This window comes from Capra hircus, unplaced genomic scaffold (genome assembly GCF_001704415.2).
Source record: "Capra hircus breed San Clemente unplaced genomic scaffold, ASM170441v1, whole genome shotgun sequence".
Taxonomy (NCBI): domain Eukaryota; kingdom Metazoa; phylum Chordata; class Mammalia; order Artiodactyla; family Bovidae; genus Capra; species Capra hircus.
The window spans coordinates 94,411-109,428 of NW_017190161.1; the positions used below are offsets into that span (position 1 = coordinate 94,411).

General features: G+C 55.4%; 1 protein-coding gene and 1 long non-coding RNA gene across 3 annotated transcripts; one reads left to right on the forward strand and one right to left on the reverse strand.

Moving 5' to 3' along the window:
* Positions 1-302: 302 nt before the first annotated feature.
* PSMG3 (proteasome assembly chaperone 3) lies at positions 303-2,029 on the reverse strand. 2 transcript variants are annotated; one of them, XM_018045162.1, is made up of 3 exons: positions 1,972-2,029; positions 1,182-1,419; positions 303-775 (listed from the first exon to the last, which is right to left on the reverse strand). In XM_018045162.1, the coding sequence occupies exons 2-3, from the start codon at positions 1,395-1,397 to the stop codon at positions 623-625; spliced, it is 369 nt and encodes a 122-aa protein (XP_017900651.1). In that variant the 5' UTR covers positions 1,398-1,419; positions 1,972-2,029; the 3' UTR covers positions 303-622. The 2 variants fall into 2 exon arrangements, with proteins under 2 accessions (XP_017900651.1, XP_005702017.1); XM_005701960.3 differs by lacking the exon at positions 1,972-2,029 and having other exon boundaries at positions 1,182-1,960.
* A 77-nt stretch (positions 2,030-2,106) lies between these two features.
* On the forward strand, positions 2,107-8,746 carry LOC106503990. The gene is made up of 3 exons (XR_001297622.2): positions 2,107-2,593; positions 6,373-6,445; positions 8,280-8,746. It is a non-coding gene; the product is annotated as an uncharacterized LOC106503990 (long non-coding RNA).
* The last annotated feature ends 6,272 nt before the right edge of the window (positions 8,747-15,018 follow it).

The following is a 15,018-nucleotide window of genomic DNA, read 5'->3' on the forward strand; positions in this document are numbered from 1 at the left end:
TAAGCACCAGCGCCTGTGGGGGGACACGCCTCTACCCTCCGCCTTTAAGCACACGGCTCTGGAGGCTAGGGTGCCAGCCCATCAGGAGGCTGTAAGCCGCGTCTGGGCGGCGGAAGGATCAGAAAAGCCACGGGAAGAGGAGGAGGATGAGGGAGGGGCAGAGTCGGCTCCTGGAGCCGCCTCACCACATGAACCTGAGATCGAGCTTTTGCCAAACAGGTTTTCCTTCCCTCGGCTGTTCACTGCAGTGAACGCGTATCGAGTGCCTGACGTCTCTCAGCATCGTTAAGAATGGTGAGGTATTTGGGGATATGCATTTATTTTTAATAATAAAAGAAATCCCCCAACAACTGAGGGCCGCGACTCACTCGTCAGCTCTCACACGCGAGGGGCTGTCTGGGCCTGGGGAGGACGCATAACCGCCTCAGGACACGCTTCCTGTCCTCCCTCCACAGGGGCCGTCGGCCTCCAAACCAACGTCAGCCTGAGGTGTCTGTCTCTTCCAGCTCCAAGGGCCACAGCCAGAGAGCGCCTCCTCCTAACTAAAGGAGCGCCTGCAGAGCCTCGAGGTGTCTGAGCTGCCGCAGGGCCCTCCCGGACGGCAGGGGTGGCCACTCCAGCGTCACCACACCTGGCACATCTGAATCACCTCCTTCAGGCCCTTCACCGCCTCCATGCTCTTGTCCTTCATGGCCAGGGCGAGGAGAACGGCTCTGTTTCCAGCTTCTTGAGACACAAACGCCACCAGGTTCTTTGCGAAGACATGGACGAGGGGCTGACGAGGGCAAGGGGAGAAGACCACTTTAACTGCCTCCACCCAGTACCTCTCGGGAGCCCAGGCCAGCTTCCCGGCTCCTCTCTCTCCTGGTTATCTCTACTGAAAGGGCCGTGAGAGTCCACAGAGGGAAACCCTGTCAGACCTCACAGATGATGTTTCCAGAACGGGGCAGAACAGGAACTCATTACCATGACGCTTGCGTTACAGAATCAGTGCCTCTGCGCGTCTGTCTGATAAAATGCCGACGGGCTGCACGCAGCAGGCGGACACCCTCAAATTATCTGGGGGCCCCGCACAGTGCTGCCCTGGGCTGAGGTGGCGGGGGACGGGGGCTGTGCTTGCCTCCAGACGCTCCCCATCCTGACAAAGTACGGGCACGGGGAGCCCTTCCCAACCACATTACCTCATCCTTCCCGAGGAGGACTTTAGTGTTCAGCACAGGCTTGCCGATGTCACCAGTCACACTGCTGGGCTCCAGGGAGACCAAGGTGCCCATCTTCCCCAGCTGGGTCACCACCACCAGGATGTGACTGCCGAAGGCTGTGCAGACCACCTCAGTGGGCACTCCACACACCACTGCAGTCTTCTGCTTGGACGTCAACAACGGCTTGCCTTCCATGGCTGAGTCTGCTCAATGGCACCTTTCATTTATGTTGAGGAAAAAAACAAAGAAGGAAGTCAGTGGCAGATAGCCTGGGAGCTCCAGAATAAACACTATTTGGTATCAAAAGAGAAACACAAGTTGGCCCATTCACAAGCCTGTCTGTTCGCCCACACAGGCTTTATTCGCCCGGAACTTTCTGGATTCACTCAGACACACACAGGCTGGATGTCAAAGTACGCTTCTCCCTGAGGAGGCAGACGAGGACAATCCCTCCCCGCGCGGGGGCCCCACCCCACGCCGAGGGCCCTCCCTGAGTCCCGGCGGCCCGCCCTCGCAGGGGAGTGGGCGCCGCAGGTTCGGAAGCCCGGCAGAGCAGGGCCGCGCCTCCGCCGCCCCTCCGGTCCGCCCACTAATCGTTTTCTGCGTTTTGAGAAACCGTCGGTCCCACAGAAGCGGCAGCAAAACCACCGCAGCGCGGGGAAGAGGGCGGGGGCCGGGCGGCGCCCCCGGGGGCGCCCAGCCTCTCGGCCCGGCTCCAGCCGCACGGGACGCCCACGACCCCGCCACCCGCCATGTCGCCCGCGCTCACCGCGCCGCGCCCGGAAGTGACGCACGCAGGCTCCGCGGGCCCGCCCCGACAGGCCCCGCCCCGCGAGCGCCGAGCCCCGCCCCCCGCCGGAAGTGCAGCCTGCGGGGCTTCCGGCTCCCGCTGCGGCCTCGGGACTCTGCGCTGTGGGGTTCCGCGCGCCCGCGCGGGAAGGGCTGGGCGCCATGTTTGCGGAAAGAGGCTGAAGCACCAACCCGTGGGCCTCCCGGCCCCTGGCCCTCAGGCGAGGGGCGCCTGCCTTCTCCAGAAGGCCGTCCTCGCGCCCTCCTGAGGGAGACCCTGCAGCTCTGTGGTTGAGGAGCCTCAGAAACGGGGTTTCTGGCCCCTCGGCCGTGGGTTCCAGGACCTTCAGGGAAGCATGGGCAGCTGAGAGAGAAGCAGGGCCGGACGCCAGTTTAAGCGCCGAAAACATCCCAGTCAGGACCCTTGATGTAGGGCGCAAGAGACCTCACTGTGGGACCCTCTGGGTTCATCCCAAATGCCTGTTGACTGAAAAAAAACACACGACCTAAAAGTCGGGAGTTATGTTTTATTCCTTGGACAAAACTGAGGACTTAAGCCCAGGACGCAGCATCCCAGATAACTGAGGGACTGCCCCGAAGAGGTAAGGGAGGGGCCAGGGTATATAAGGTTTTTGCAACAAAGACCGGGTAGTCCGAAAGTCAGAAGATTGCTTAATACAGGAAAACCAGGCATCTCCAGGAATTCAGCGCTTTCCTACGTTCCTTTGATGTGCACCTCAGCTTCCTGGGGTGCTTTCTCACCCCGAGTCCCCTCAGGGTGCACCGTCGGGCACCTGTGATGTGACGGCTTGTAGGTTGCAGCATTCTTTGCTTACTGATACAGCACGTGACATTTTTCACTTAGAGCAGCAGGAACCAGTGGGGATTTACAGCCAAAGATCAGGACAGGGTCAGTGGGTGGGAAATTACTAAGGGAAGGGGGTGGGGGGTTTCTAGGCAGGAAAACCCAGGAGAACTCCTGCTGGAGGCAGGCCAGGGACGCTTCAGACCACCTGGGGGACGATGGGGGATGAGGAACTGGTTAGACTTCGGCGGTTACCAGACATACAGGATCGGGGGAGCAGTTCTTGCTAAGACTGGAAAATGCAGAGACGTCACAGAAGTCCAGAAGTGAGCGCCTAGTTGGGAAAGAGTTCAGAGGGCTTCCCTGGTGGGCCAGTGGCTGACACTGTGCTCCCAGCGCAGGGTTCCGTTCCTGGTCGGGGAATGAGATCCCACATCCTGCAGCCAAGCCCAAGCACTGCAGTGGAGACCCTGTGCAGCCAAGATTAAATGAATAAAACGTGGCAGAGAGTTTTTTTAAAAACAGTTCAGGGAGTAGAGTCTGGTCTAGGAGAATCTTTGTCAGTACGCTCTGCCTGGCAGTAACAAAAGCCTTTAAAAAAAAAAAAAAATCTTTTCCGGGCTTCCCTGGGGGCTCAGTGGTAAAGAACCGGCCTGCCAGTGCGGGAGACGGGTTCAATTTGTGGTCCGGAAAGAGTCGACATCCCGCGGGGCAGCTCCGCCTGTGCACAGCTTCTTAGCCTGTGCTCCGAAACCCGCAAGGAGAGAAGCCACCACAAAGAAGCCCACGCACCGCGGCTAGAGAGCACCCGCCGCTCTAGAGAGTAGAGGACCCGCCGCCCTAGAGAGACCCGCCGCTCGCTGCAGCGAGAGAGAAGTCCTCGCGGCAACGAAGGCCCACACGAAAATGCGTATGTTCGGAAGTCACTGAGATTGCAGCAAACCGCTTTTGGTTGCACCACGCGGCATATGGGGCCTTAGTTCCCTGACCAGGGATTGAACCCACGTCTGCTGCATTGGAGGTGCGGAGTCTTAACCACTGGGCCTCTAGGGAGCTCCCTGACTAAGGCCCGTGAACCCCTCTAGGTGATTCCAGGAGCCTCTACCCTCAAAAGCCCCTCCGGGCCAGCCGTCCACGGCCGAGGGGATGATGACAGCTGACCTTAATTTGGCACTTAGTGTGTGCCAGGAGTTGTGCCAAGTGCTTTCCTACAGTGACGTGTCTGATCTCAACCCCGCTGAGTAGACACGTTACCGTCCCTGTTGTAGAGACCGTATGTTCAGGCTCGCAGGACTTGCCCAAGGTCACAAAGCTGAGAGGGGTGGGATCTGGGCTTCCGAAACTTACTCTTGATTACTGGTCTCACGATGCGCACGCCCAGGTAAAGGGGAAGAGCGAGGGCAGTGCTGTCCTGCAGCAGGATGACTTCTGGTCCCCCAGGGGTCTTAGAGCCCCCCACCCCCGCATGCATCTCTCTCTCTGAGCTGAAGTGATGTTTGCGGGGGGGGGGTCTTGTGCTGACTCTGCAGTAATCAGAGCCTTGAGCCTCTCCCTGAAGAGATGAACACCCCCTCAGAAACCTGTCCGGCTTCCTGACAGCCTTTCAAGGAAGGCTCCCCCCGGCCTGGTCTGTCCACATCACTTAACCCCTTAGGAAGCCCTGTTGTCATGTCCAGCTCTCTGCGACCCCGTGGACTAGCCCAGTAGACTCCTCTGTCCATGGGATTTCCCAGGCAAGAATACCGGAGTGAGTTGTCATTTCCTCCTCCAGGGGATCTTCCTGACCCAGGGATTGAAACTGTGCCTTCTGCCTTAGCAGGCAGGTTCTTTACCGCTGAACCACCTGGGAAGCCCTGGGTGGCACCCTCCTCTCCTTACTGCTTTTTCTCAGGGTTTAATAACTCCGTGCACAATCCAGGTTATGTCAAATGAAACATGCTCCGTGCCCAGTGATTCCCGGTGGCATGAAAGCAAAAGGCTTGCCTGCAAAGCATGACCAAGACAGACGTAGAAGTGAAGAGAAACCTTGTGTTTTGAGCTTTTTTGCAGCCAGTTCACCAAGGGAAAGATTAGGAGTTTCATGGTTCGAATATTCAAAAGAAGAGGCATACAGTTTCTCAGGAGGGTCTAGGTTTTCGTTGGCTCTAAATTTAAAAACCCATCCATCCGCACATGCCTTAAAAGCCAATTGCCAATGTATTGCCGTGTGAAACCTGTAAAAGGTTCATTTACTTTTATTTACCAATTCATGCGTTCTCTCTCTGAAGGCAAATAGGTACAAGAAATCTGACCCCCTGAAAAAAACCCCACCCGAAACAAAACAACCCCGCGAGTCTGGAATAAGCTCATCGCTTTTATTAAAGAGATGCTGAAGAGCACAGTTTCTTTAAAGACTCTTGTTGATGACCGTTTTTTAAGTCTCTGTTGAGTTTGTTGTGATATCACTTCCGTTTTCTGTCTTGGGTTTTTGGCTGTGAGGCTGTGGGATCGTAGCTTCCTGACCAGGGACAGAACCTGCAGCCTCTGTGCTGAAAGGTGAGCTCTCATTCTCACTGGACTGCCAGGGAGGTCCCTAAGCTGGTACTGTTTTTATGATGGTGTCTTTGGTTCAGATCTTTGGTGAAGACTGAGTGTGGAGGACACATGGGGTGAGAGCCGCCCCAGACCGCAGCAGTGGCCGTCAAGGCGGGGGCTTCCTGGTGGCCTGAGTGGGTGTGTGAGCAGAATTTACACAGTTACAATGTCGGAGCGGGAGGTCACCGCCTGCCCTCGACTGCTTGAGTGCAAGATGAGACTCGAACTGGAAAGAAAGACCCACCCTTAGGTGAACTCGCTGGAAATGGGGGTGACGCAGTAATGAGGTCAGTGGGGCAGAAGAGCTTGAGAATTTACCTTGGAAAAAAGGAGGGGGAGTGTCTTGAATGTGTCTTGCATTCAAGGACATTTAGGTTCTTACTGCAGTGATAAGCTGTAGAGCCAGCGAAGGATCCGCCAGGTGCTGGTTTGGCAGGTCAGAATTTTTTCAACAAATTGAATGCTTGCTCTCCACGTTCCCCTCCACGTTCCCCTCCACGTCGTGTATGGTTTTCTCAGCTCTGCCATAAAAAGCGTCAGTTGTGCTGAGATACATACGCTCGCCATCCATTTCCCCAGGAGCCTCTCCCAGCCCTTTGCTGTTCACGTCACTCACAGTGGGAGCCCCAGCCCGACACCAGCTCTGCCAGTTCCCTGGGCCTCAGCTGCAGTCAGGCCCTCCCACACTTGCCAATGGCTTTGGGCCAGGTCTGAACATCCCTCAGCATTTCGTTTATGGACTTTCTGCAGTGTTGCATCTTTTGCAAGGTTTACAGTCTGACTTGATCTGCACCGCACTTCCGCAGCCTCACAACACGATTCCCAGGGCGTTCAGTGTTGGGGGTGTGTGTGTGTGAGAGAGAGAGAGACAGAGAAAGAGGTGGAGAGAAGTAGATTCTGGAGCTACACAGTGAGGGACGCCTGAGCGGAGCCCAGTTATGCAAATAGTCAATTCATTCATGAAACTCCTTGTGTTGTGACAAGGCCTCTTTTCCTCTGCAGCCTCCGACCGCAGGCACTCAGGCAGCTGACACCTGGACCAGCAGGACGTCCGGGTATTGCCGTCTTGGAACAGGTAAGGCATTGCCAGGGTTGCCTCGGTCTTGTAGAGGCAACACCCCTCTAAACTTCTATGAGACGCGGCAGTTAGTGGAGCCCCTTTACTTATTTATTTGACTGCACCTCCTGGCTTTCGGGATCTCACTTCCCTGACGAGCAGCTGAGCCTGGGGCTGCAGCAGTGAAAACGCTGAGTGCTAACCACTGGACCACCGGGGAAGTCCCAGAGCCACGTTACCTGCATGAACGATGCTCGCTCTCACTTCTCTCGGCCAGTCTGGGTCGCAGCCGTTGCAGATCACATCTGTGACGCAGGCCTGAGACACAGCCATCAGAGGCAGGGATTTCGTTACGTTTGGATCATAGAGATCTTCGAGTGAGTGAGAAAGCTGCATCCGCTAGGGTTTTTTCAAGTGAGGTGGCAGACACAGATGTGAAACCATCTTCTGCCCAAAAGGAGAGCAGACGGGCTTGTACAGAGAAGACCGGAGCCCTGACGTCCCCTCCACCTCTCAGCTCTGCAGGCGCGGGCCCCACCCGTGGATGGGCTGGGCCCCCAACGCAAGTCCTGTGACCGAATCTCCTTAGACCATCCTGGGTCACGCTCCTGTCCTCGAATCAGCCACTGTTTTTAAAATGAGTTAATGTAAGGAGTTCCCCGGCTGTCCGGTGATTAGGACTCGGAGCTTTCACTGCTGTGGGTTCGGTCCCTGGTCGAGGAACTAAGATCCCGCAAGCCGTGTGGCTCGGTCAAAAAAAGAAAAGGAAAAGTTAACGCAAAAGCCTTAACCCATGTATCTAGGAGCTTAAGCAATACTCCTAAATAATATCGTCAAAGAAGAGGTTGTGAGTGGATTGACAGAATATTCAGGACTTCCCACTGGCAGCCGCTCACTCACTTTCTGCTTCTGTGGTTCATCCTGTCCTGGTTCAGCGTCTCCTACAGATGGGCTGACGTTCTGTGGCCTTTCATGTCCGGCCTCCTCCCTCGGCGTTCGAGGCTCATCTGTGCTGTGGCCTGGGTCAGTGCTTTTCCCTCTTGGAGAAACCCATTCTTGCTCGTCCAGCACTTGGGAGGATTAGGCGGCACCCCACTTGCAGAAGGGCCTCCTTTAGGGCCTGTCCCGTGCGAGGCGCTTGGAGCCCCTCCCCCCATGAGTCACTGAGTGTCACTGGTAGTGCCCTGCGCACAGGCCCGCGCGCTCCGTGGCACCAGCCGCTCCGCGCGCCAGGCCTTGCAAGAGGCAGAAGGACCAGGAGAGGCTCGGTCCCTGAGTCCCCTCGATGCCGAGTCTGGCATCAGAGCAGCATCCTAGGGACCGTCGGGGCCGTGAGGTCCTGATGCCATGGCCCCCTCTCTGGAGAAAGGCTGCGATGACGCAGAAGCCACGTCCTGCTGAAGCAGGGCGTGCATTCAGAAGCAGGCGCAAGAGCTGTGGGGCCGAGAGAGCCTCAGGGCGTCTGCAGACCTCTGGCCACCCGGCAGCCCTGGGGCCAAGGGTAGAGCGCCTTCGTGCTTGCAGACCCCGGTTGTCACCCCCAGCCTGCCCCTGCTCCTTGTCTGCCCTCGGCAGGGTGCAGCCTAGCCTCCAGGTGTGGCTGCGTGCCCGGCAGTTACCTGTGTGGTGTGGGGCGCCCCCGCTCGGCGGTTGCAAAGAGCCTTGAATAAGTAGCAGCATGGAAATGACACAGTTCCAGCCAGGAGGCTCCGGGACCCAGAAGTGACCTTTCACTGCACCCAGTTATCTGGGAAAAGATGATGAACCATGAATTTTTTACGAACTAGGGAGAGAGGGGGAAGGATACAAAGATTAAAGGCACCCATTGAAAATCACATGTATTTTGTTGCAGGAGCAAAACCCTGGGACTCCCTGAAATTCTGAATTTTCCCGAGGGAAACAAACACCATAGACACCGAGCCCAGTTTATAAGGGTCCAGCGAGTGTTTCCCCGGAAAGGGCATAAATCCTCTTCCGCAGGCCCGCAGTGGAAGCAGCACTTGCCCGTGGAGGCCGGTGCCGTCTCTCCGGCCAGGTGCCCGCTGCGTGGGCCCCAGCTTTGGAGCTTTATGTCAGCAGGAGTATTTTTATTTAATGTCACATGGTAAACACAAAGAAAACCCTCTGTTCTCAGACCTCGTTTCAGCAGGGTGGGGAGTTAAGAGCTTAGCTCGTCGCCTTGTTTTCTGCCGAACTTAGTCAGGCTTCAGTATTTTTGTTCCTGGAGTGAAGCTTCCTGCCCCCATTAGAGACATTGAAAACTTCCTTGACTCATATCTTGCACTATTTGTTTAGTTCTTTAATAAATGAAACCCTAATCCAAGCGCAATTTCTGAAAGCCTTTCTTTCAACATTTTAAGAAGTTACTTCCCCTGGTGAGAAGCCATCTTGTCGCCCGTGTCGAGCTGAACGACAGAGCCTGCCAGGCTGGTCATTGCTCGTCCTCTCCTCTCTTACAGGGAAAGGACAGAAAGCCAGCGTACGCCTTTGATAAAGGCTGGCCAAGCTGGAGTGTCTTCCAGTAGGGGTGTGAGACAGGGCCCAGGGTGGTGGGTGGGAGCGGGGATGGGGTAGGAGGAAGCCCTGCCCCTGGGCCTCGGCACTAACATCCGACAACCACAGACAGTGCCTTTCCGTGCGCTGGGCCTCCATTTCCTCAGGGACGTCGACATTCTAGGAATCAGCGAACTAAGATGGACTGGAATGGGTGAATTTAACTCAGATGACCATTACAACTACTACTGCGGGCAGGAATCCCTCAGAAGAAACGGAGTAGCCATCATGGTCAACAGAAGAGTCTGAAATGCAGTACTTGGATGCAATCTAAAAAACGACAGAATGATCTCTGTTCGTCTCCAAGGCAAACCATTCAATATCACAGTAATCCAAGTCTATGCTCCAACCAGTAACGCTGAAGAAGCTGAAGTTGAACGGTTCTATGAAGACCTACAAGATCTTTTAGAACTAACACCCAAAAAAGATGTCCTTTTCATTATAGGGGAATGGAATGCAAAAGTAGGAAGTCAAGAAACACCTGGAGTAACAGGCAAGTTTGGCCTTGGAATGCGGAATGAAGCAGGGCAAAGGCTAATACAGTTTTGCCAAGAAAATGCACTGGTCATAGCAAACACCCTCTTCCAACAACACAAGAGAAGACTCGACACATGGACATCACCAGATGGTCAACACCGAAATCAGATTGATTATATTCTCAGCAGCCAAAGATGGAGAAGCTCTATACAGTCAACAAAAACAAGACCAAGAGCTGACTGTGGCTCAGATCATGAACTCCTTATTACCAAATTCAGACTCAAATTGAAGAAAGTAGGGAAAACCGCTAGACCTTCAGGTATGACCTCAATCAAATCCCTTATGATTATACCATGGAAGTGAGAAATAGATTTAAGGGCCTAGATCTGATAGATAGAGTGCCTGATGAACTATGGACTGAGGTTCATGACATTGTACAGGAGACAGGGATCAAGACCATCCCCATGGAAAAGAAATGCAAAAAAGCAAAATGGCTGTCTGGGGAGGCCTTACAAATAGCTGCGAAAGGAAGGGAAGTGAAAAGCAAAGGAGAAAAGGAAAGATATAAGCATCTGAATGCAGAGTTCCAGAGAATAGCAAGGAGAGATAAGAAAGCCTTCCTCAGCGATCATGCAAAGAAATAGAGGAAAAGAACAGAATGGGAAAGACTAGAGACCTCTTCAGGAAAATTAGAGATATCAAGGGAACATTTCATGCAAAGATGGGCTCGATAAAGGACAGAAATGGTATGGACCTAACAGAAGCAGAAGATATTAAGAAGAGGTGGCAAGAATACACAGAAGAACTGTACAAAAAAGATCTTCACGACCCAGATAATCATGATGGTGTGATCACTCACCTAGAACCAGACATCTTGGAATGTGAAGTCTAACCCTTAGAAAGCATCACTACGAACAAAGCTAGTGGAGGTGATGGAATTCCAGTTGAGCTGTTTCAAATCCTGAAAGATGATGCTGTGAAAGTGCTGCACTCAATATGCCAGCAAATTTGGAAAACTCAGCAGTGGCCACAGGACTGGAAAAGGTCAGTTTTCATTCCAATCCCTAAGAAAGGCAATGCCAAAGAATGCTCAAACTACCACACAATTGCACTCATCTCACATGCTAGTAAAGTAATGCTCAAAATTCTCCAAGCCAGGCTTCAGCAATATGTGAACCGTGAACTTCCTGATGTTCAAGCTCGTTTTAGAAAAGGCAGAGGAACCAGAGATCAAATTGCCAACATCCGCTGGATCATGGAAAAAGCAAGAGAGTTCCAGAAAAACGTCTATTTCTGCTTGATTGACTATGCCAAAGCCTTTGACTGTGTGGATCAGAATAAACTGTGGAAAATTCTTCAAGAGATGGGAATACCAGACCACCTAACCTGCCTCTTGAGAAATCTGTATGCAGGCCAGGAAGCAACAGTTAGAACTGGACATGGAACAACAGACTGGTTCCAAATAGGAAAAGGAGTACGTCAAGGCTGTATATTGTCACCCTGCTTATTTAACTTATATGCAGAGGACATCATAAGAAACACTGGACTGGAAGAAACACAAGCTGGAATCAAGATTGCCAGGAGAAATATCAATAACCTCAGATATGCAGATGACACCACCTTTATGGCAGAAAGTGAAGAGGAACTAAAAAGCCTCTTGATGAAAGTGAAAGAGGAGAGTGAAAAATTTGGCTCAAACCTCAACATTCAGAAAACGAAGATCATGGCATCTGGTCCCATCACTTCATGGGAAATAGATGGGGAAACAGTGGAAACAGTGTCAGACTTTATTTTTTGGGGCTCCAAAATCACTGCACATAGTGACTGAAGCCATGAAATTAAAAGACGCTTACTCCTTGGAAGGAAAGTTATGACCAACCTAGATAGCATATTCAAAAGCAGAGACATTACTTTGCCGACTAAGGTCCGTCTACTCAAGGCTATGGTTTTTCCAGAGGTCATGTATGGATGTGAGAGTTGAACTGTGAAGAAGGTTGAGCGCCGAAGAACTGATGCTTTTGAACTGTGGTGTTGGAGAGGACTCTTGAGAGTCCCTTGGACTGCAAGGAGATCCAACCAGTCCATTCTGAAGGAGATCAGCCCTGGGTGTTCTTTGGAAGGAATGATGCTAAAGCTGAAACTCCAGTACTTTGGGCACCTCATGCGAAGAGTTGACTCATTGGAAAAGACTCTGATGCTGGGTGTGATTGGGGGCAGAGAAGGGGACGCCAGAGGATGAGATGGCTGGATGGCATCACGGACTCGATAGACGCGAGTCCTGAGTGAACTCCAGGAGTTGGTGATGGACAGGGAGGCCTGGCGTGCTGCGATTCATGGGGTCGCAAAGAGTCAGACACAACTGAGCGACTGAGCTGAGCTGAACTGAAAATGGGTGGCCTCCAGGCGCCTCTGATCCGTCCTCTGAGCTCCGGGCCTGCGATGGGGAACCCGGCGTTGGTCTCGTCCAAGCAGGGAGGGCGTGGAGCTGTCTGGGGAGGTCAGAGGCAGGCTCACCTTTCTGAAGGCCGCTCTGCATCTGCACACTGGGCTGGGGGCCTGTACCCCGCGGAGGGTCTGGGAAGGCAGACTGGGCACAACACAGGGACTGTCTGGCCCCTGGGGACGCCGGGCCTCCCGTGGGAGGTGGTGAGCACGCTCCCTCCGGAGGTGTTGAGGCCAGGCGGTCACTGGGTGTAATGGTTGTGCTACGGTGTCTGCGCTGAGGGGACTGGACTCAGAAGAGTTTGAAGGCTTTTCCAAATCCAGCGTCTGCAGTTCTGTGGGCCGATGACCGCAAGAGATGTGGCTACTAGAGCGTCTCCAGCAAGATACACGGTGAACTCCGCAGGGACCCGCCACTCCAAGTGCTGGCGGGAACTCGGAGCAGTTGGGGCGCCCCTGCACCACTGCTGGGGCTGCTGAGCAGGACAGGCACCTTGCAAAGCAGTGTGGCTGCTCCTTGCAGAGGTGAACACGCGCCTGCCACACGACTCCCTACACATTGGTGTTTACCTGGGAGACACAGACATCATGCCCATACCAACGCCTGCACACAGGCGTTCGCACTGACCAAAACCCGAATAAGACCCGGCTATCTCCAGCAGGCGAACAGACAACAAGCTATGTACATCTGCGGACGGAGCACTGCTCTCTGACAGGAAGGACGGTGTTATCGGGGCTTTTGATGGCGGGATGGACCTCAAGAACGGCCAGGAAGGGAGCCAAGCATCCAAGGCAGTGTGCTCTGTGGGTCAGCTCGGGCGACGTTCTGGGAAAGGCAGGATTCTGTAGGGGTCAGTGGCTGCAGGGCGGGGGTGAGGAGCAGGCTTGAATGAAAATGGGGGACGCCCGGGGGAGGACAGATCTGCTGTGTCCCGAGTGTGATGGTGGCTGAGCACTCGTCTACACTCAGATCTGTGTGTCAGGAGTGAATCCTCAGCTTTGTGAATTAAAGAAGGGCATGGAAATGGTTCACGTGAAGAGCAGACAGAAGCAGTCGACACTCCCAGCCCCTCCCAGCAGTGACTGCCTTTAAACGGGGCCCGTCACACCCATGGGGGTGGCTCATGTATGCACAGACGTGGCGAGAACAAGCGTTGGCTGGCGTGTGGGGGAGCTGGGCGCTGGGCGCTGTGCGGGGGGCTGTAAATGGTGCGGTCTCTGGGTGAAACCATGTGGCGTTTCCTCAAAACACAGAATCATGATGTGATCAAGGTGGATCCACCCAGAAAAACTGAAAGCAGGGCCTTGAAGCGATATGCCAACACGCACACGCACGCTCACCACGGGACCGTTCCCTGTAGCCAGGAGTGGAAGCGACCCAAGTGTCCACGGACAGGCAAACGGATAAACCCCACGCGGGCGGTCCCTACAGTGGGAGACCATCCAGCCTTCAGATCTGTGCTCGCATCTATACGTCCATCCGTTCACACATTCATCCCTGCACTCTCCGCCCGCCTCTCCATCCATCCAGCAGTGACATGCTTGCTGGCTCACTCAGTCAGTGGACATCCTCTGCGGGGAGCTGGTCTGAGGGCCCCCAGATGCCCACCACCTCACTGCAGACAGCTGCAGGTCAAGGCAGCGTCAGGCAGAAGCAGGAAAAGCCCCACCCCACAAAGGGAGCAGGTGAGACTTTCAGAGGAGGCTGAGAGCGCAGGGGGAGCGCTCCTCCAGGCAGACAGCTCTGAAACGCAAGGAGGCGGATGCATACGCAGCGAGGTCCTGAGACACAGGGCCGCTGCCCGGTGAAAAGGCCCGTCACGACGCTGGTCTTCTGGGGTGGTGGGGGTCAAGAGTTAGGCGGGACCTCTGGTCTCCACAGCCATGCATTTTTGTCCCATTTGAATCTGTAGCATCTTTCAGAAGAGAAGTACAAAGGGGAAGGAAGGAGAGGTACCCCTGGCTGTCAGGGGGTTTTGTCCTGTGCAGACGCACCCCGAGCCCCAGGTGAATCCAGGCTGGGGTCTGAGTACGGTCTGGGACGGAGGAGCTGGGCGGGGAGTCCCTGCGTTACCAGCAGACACCCCTGGGGGGCAGCAGAGGCCGCAGAACTCGCTCAGCGTGTGGAGCAGGGACTGGCCAGCCCCAGTGTGGGCGGAGGACCGGCCCTGTCGGCCTCCTTCCCTCAGGCCCTTCCACCTCATCAGCCATCCTGCGTCTTCCCAGAGGCCAGAGGCCAGAGGCCGACTCTGCTCTCCGCCTCCCTCCCCGCTGCCCTCCCCCCCTCCCCGCCGCCATCCCTCCTCCCTCCCCCTTCCCCCCCCTTCCCCCCCCACTCTTCCTCCCCGCCGCCCCCTCCCCCTCCCCCCTCCCTCCCCTCCCCCTCCCCGCCACCACCCACCCTCCCTCCCCCCCTTCCCCCCCCACCCACTCTTCCTCCCACCCCAGGGCACCCACCCTCCCACTCTCTCTCCCTGCCCTCCCCATGCCTCCCTCTCTGCCTCTCTCCCCATCCAAGGAGCCACCTGATGACGAAGCTCTTTGTCCTTCAGAGGTGTCAGCATCTGTACTTTATGCCACAGTCACCTGCCGAGCTTGTCCTGGGGCCTGGACTCTGAGCTGCAGGCTGCAGGGCTAGCAGGAAGCTCAGGTCCAGCCCTGGCACCTGGGAGCCGGTGGGGTGAGCCCCGTGTGGGCATTGCCCTCAGCGCTAGGAAGTCCCACTGGACAAGACCGTCGCGGCCGTGGGTCCCACGTTCGCTAAGACTGGCCTCAGGTTTAGCTTTGTGCTTCCTGGTGCCGCAGAGAGAAGGGGAGCAAGGTCAAGCATCCAGGTGCCTCCCCCACTGTCCACGGTCAGAAGTCTGGGCTGCGCAGACTCCGCGGGGAGGGCGGGCCTCTCCAGGCTTTCTGCAGGGGCCGCTGCAGGGTCCGAGCTGCCCCTTGCTGGGATGTGGCCCCGGAGCATCACTCAGACAGGACTGGGCGGCTGGGGGACGGAGAACAAGCCTCCCCCGGGGCTCAGCCTTGGGGCCCTCGGGGCCATGACTTTCCCTGAACAGCAGGACTCCTCAGAGGCAGCACGTTGGTCTAGTTCTATTTAAACAAATTTGAGCGTG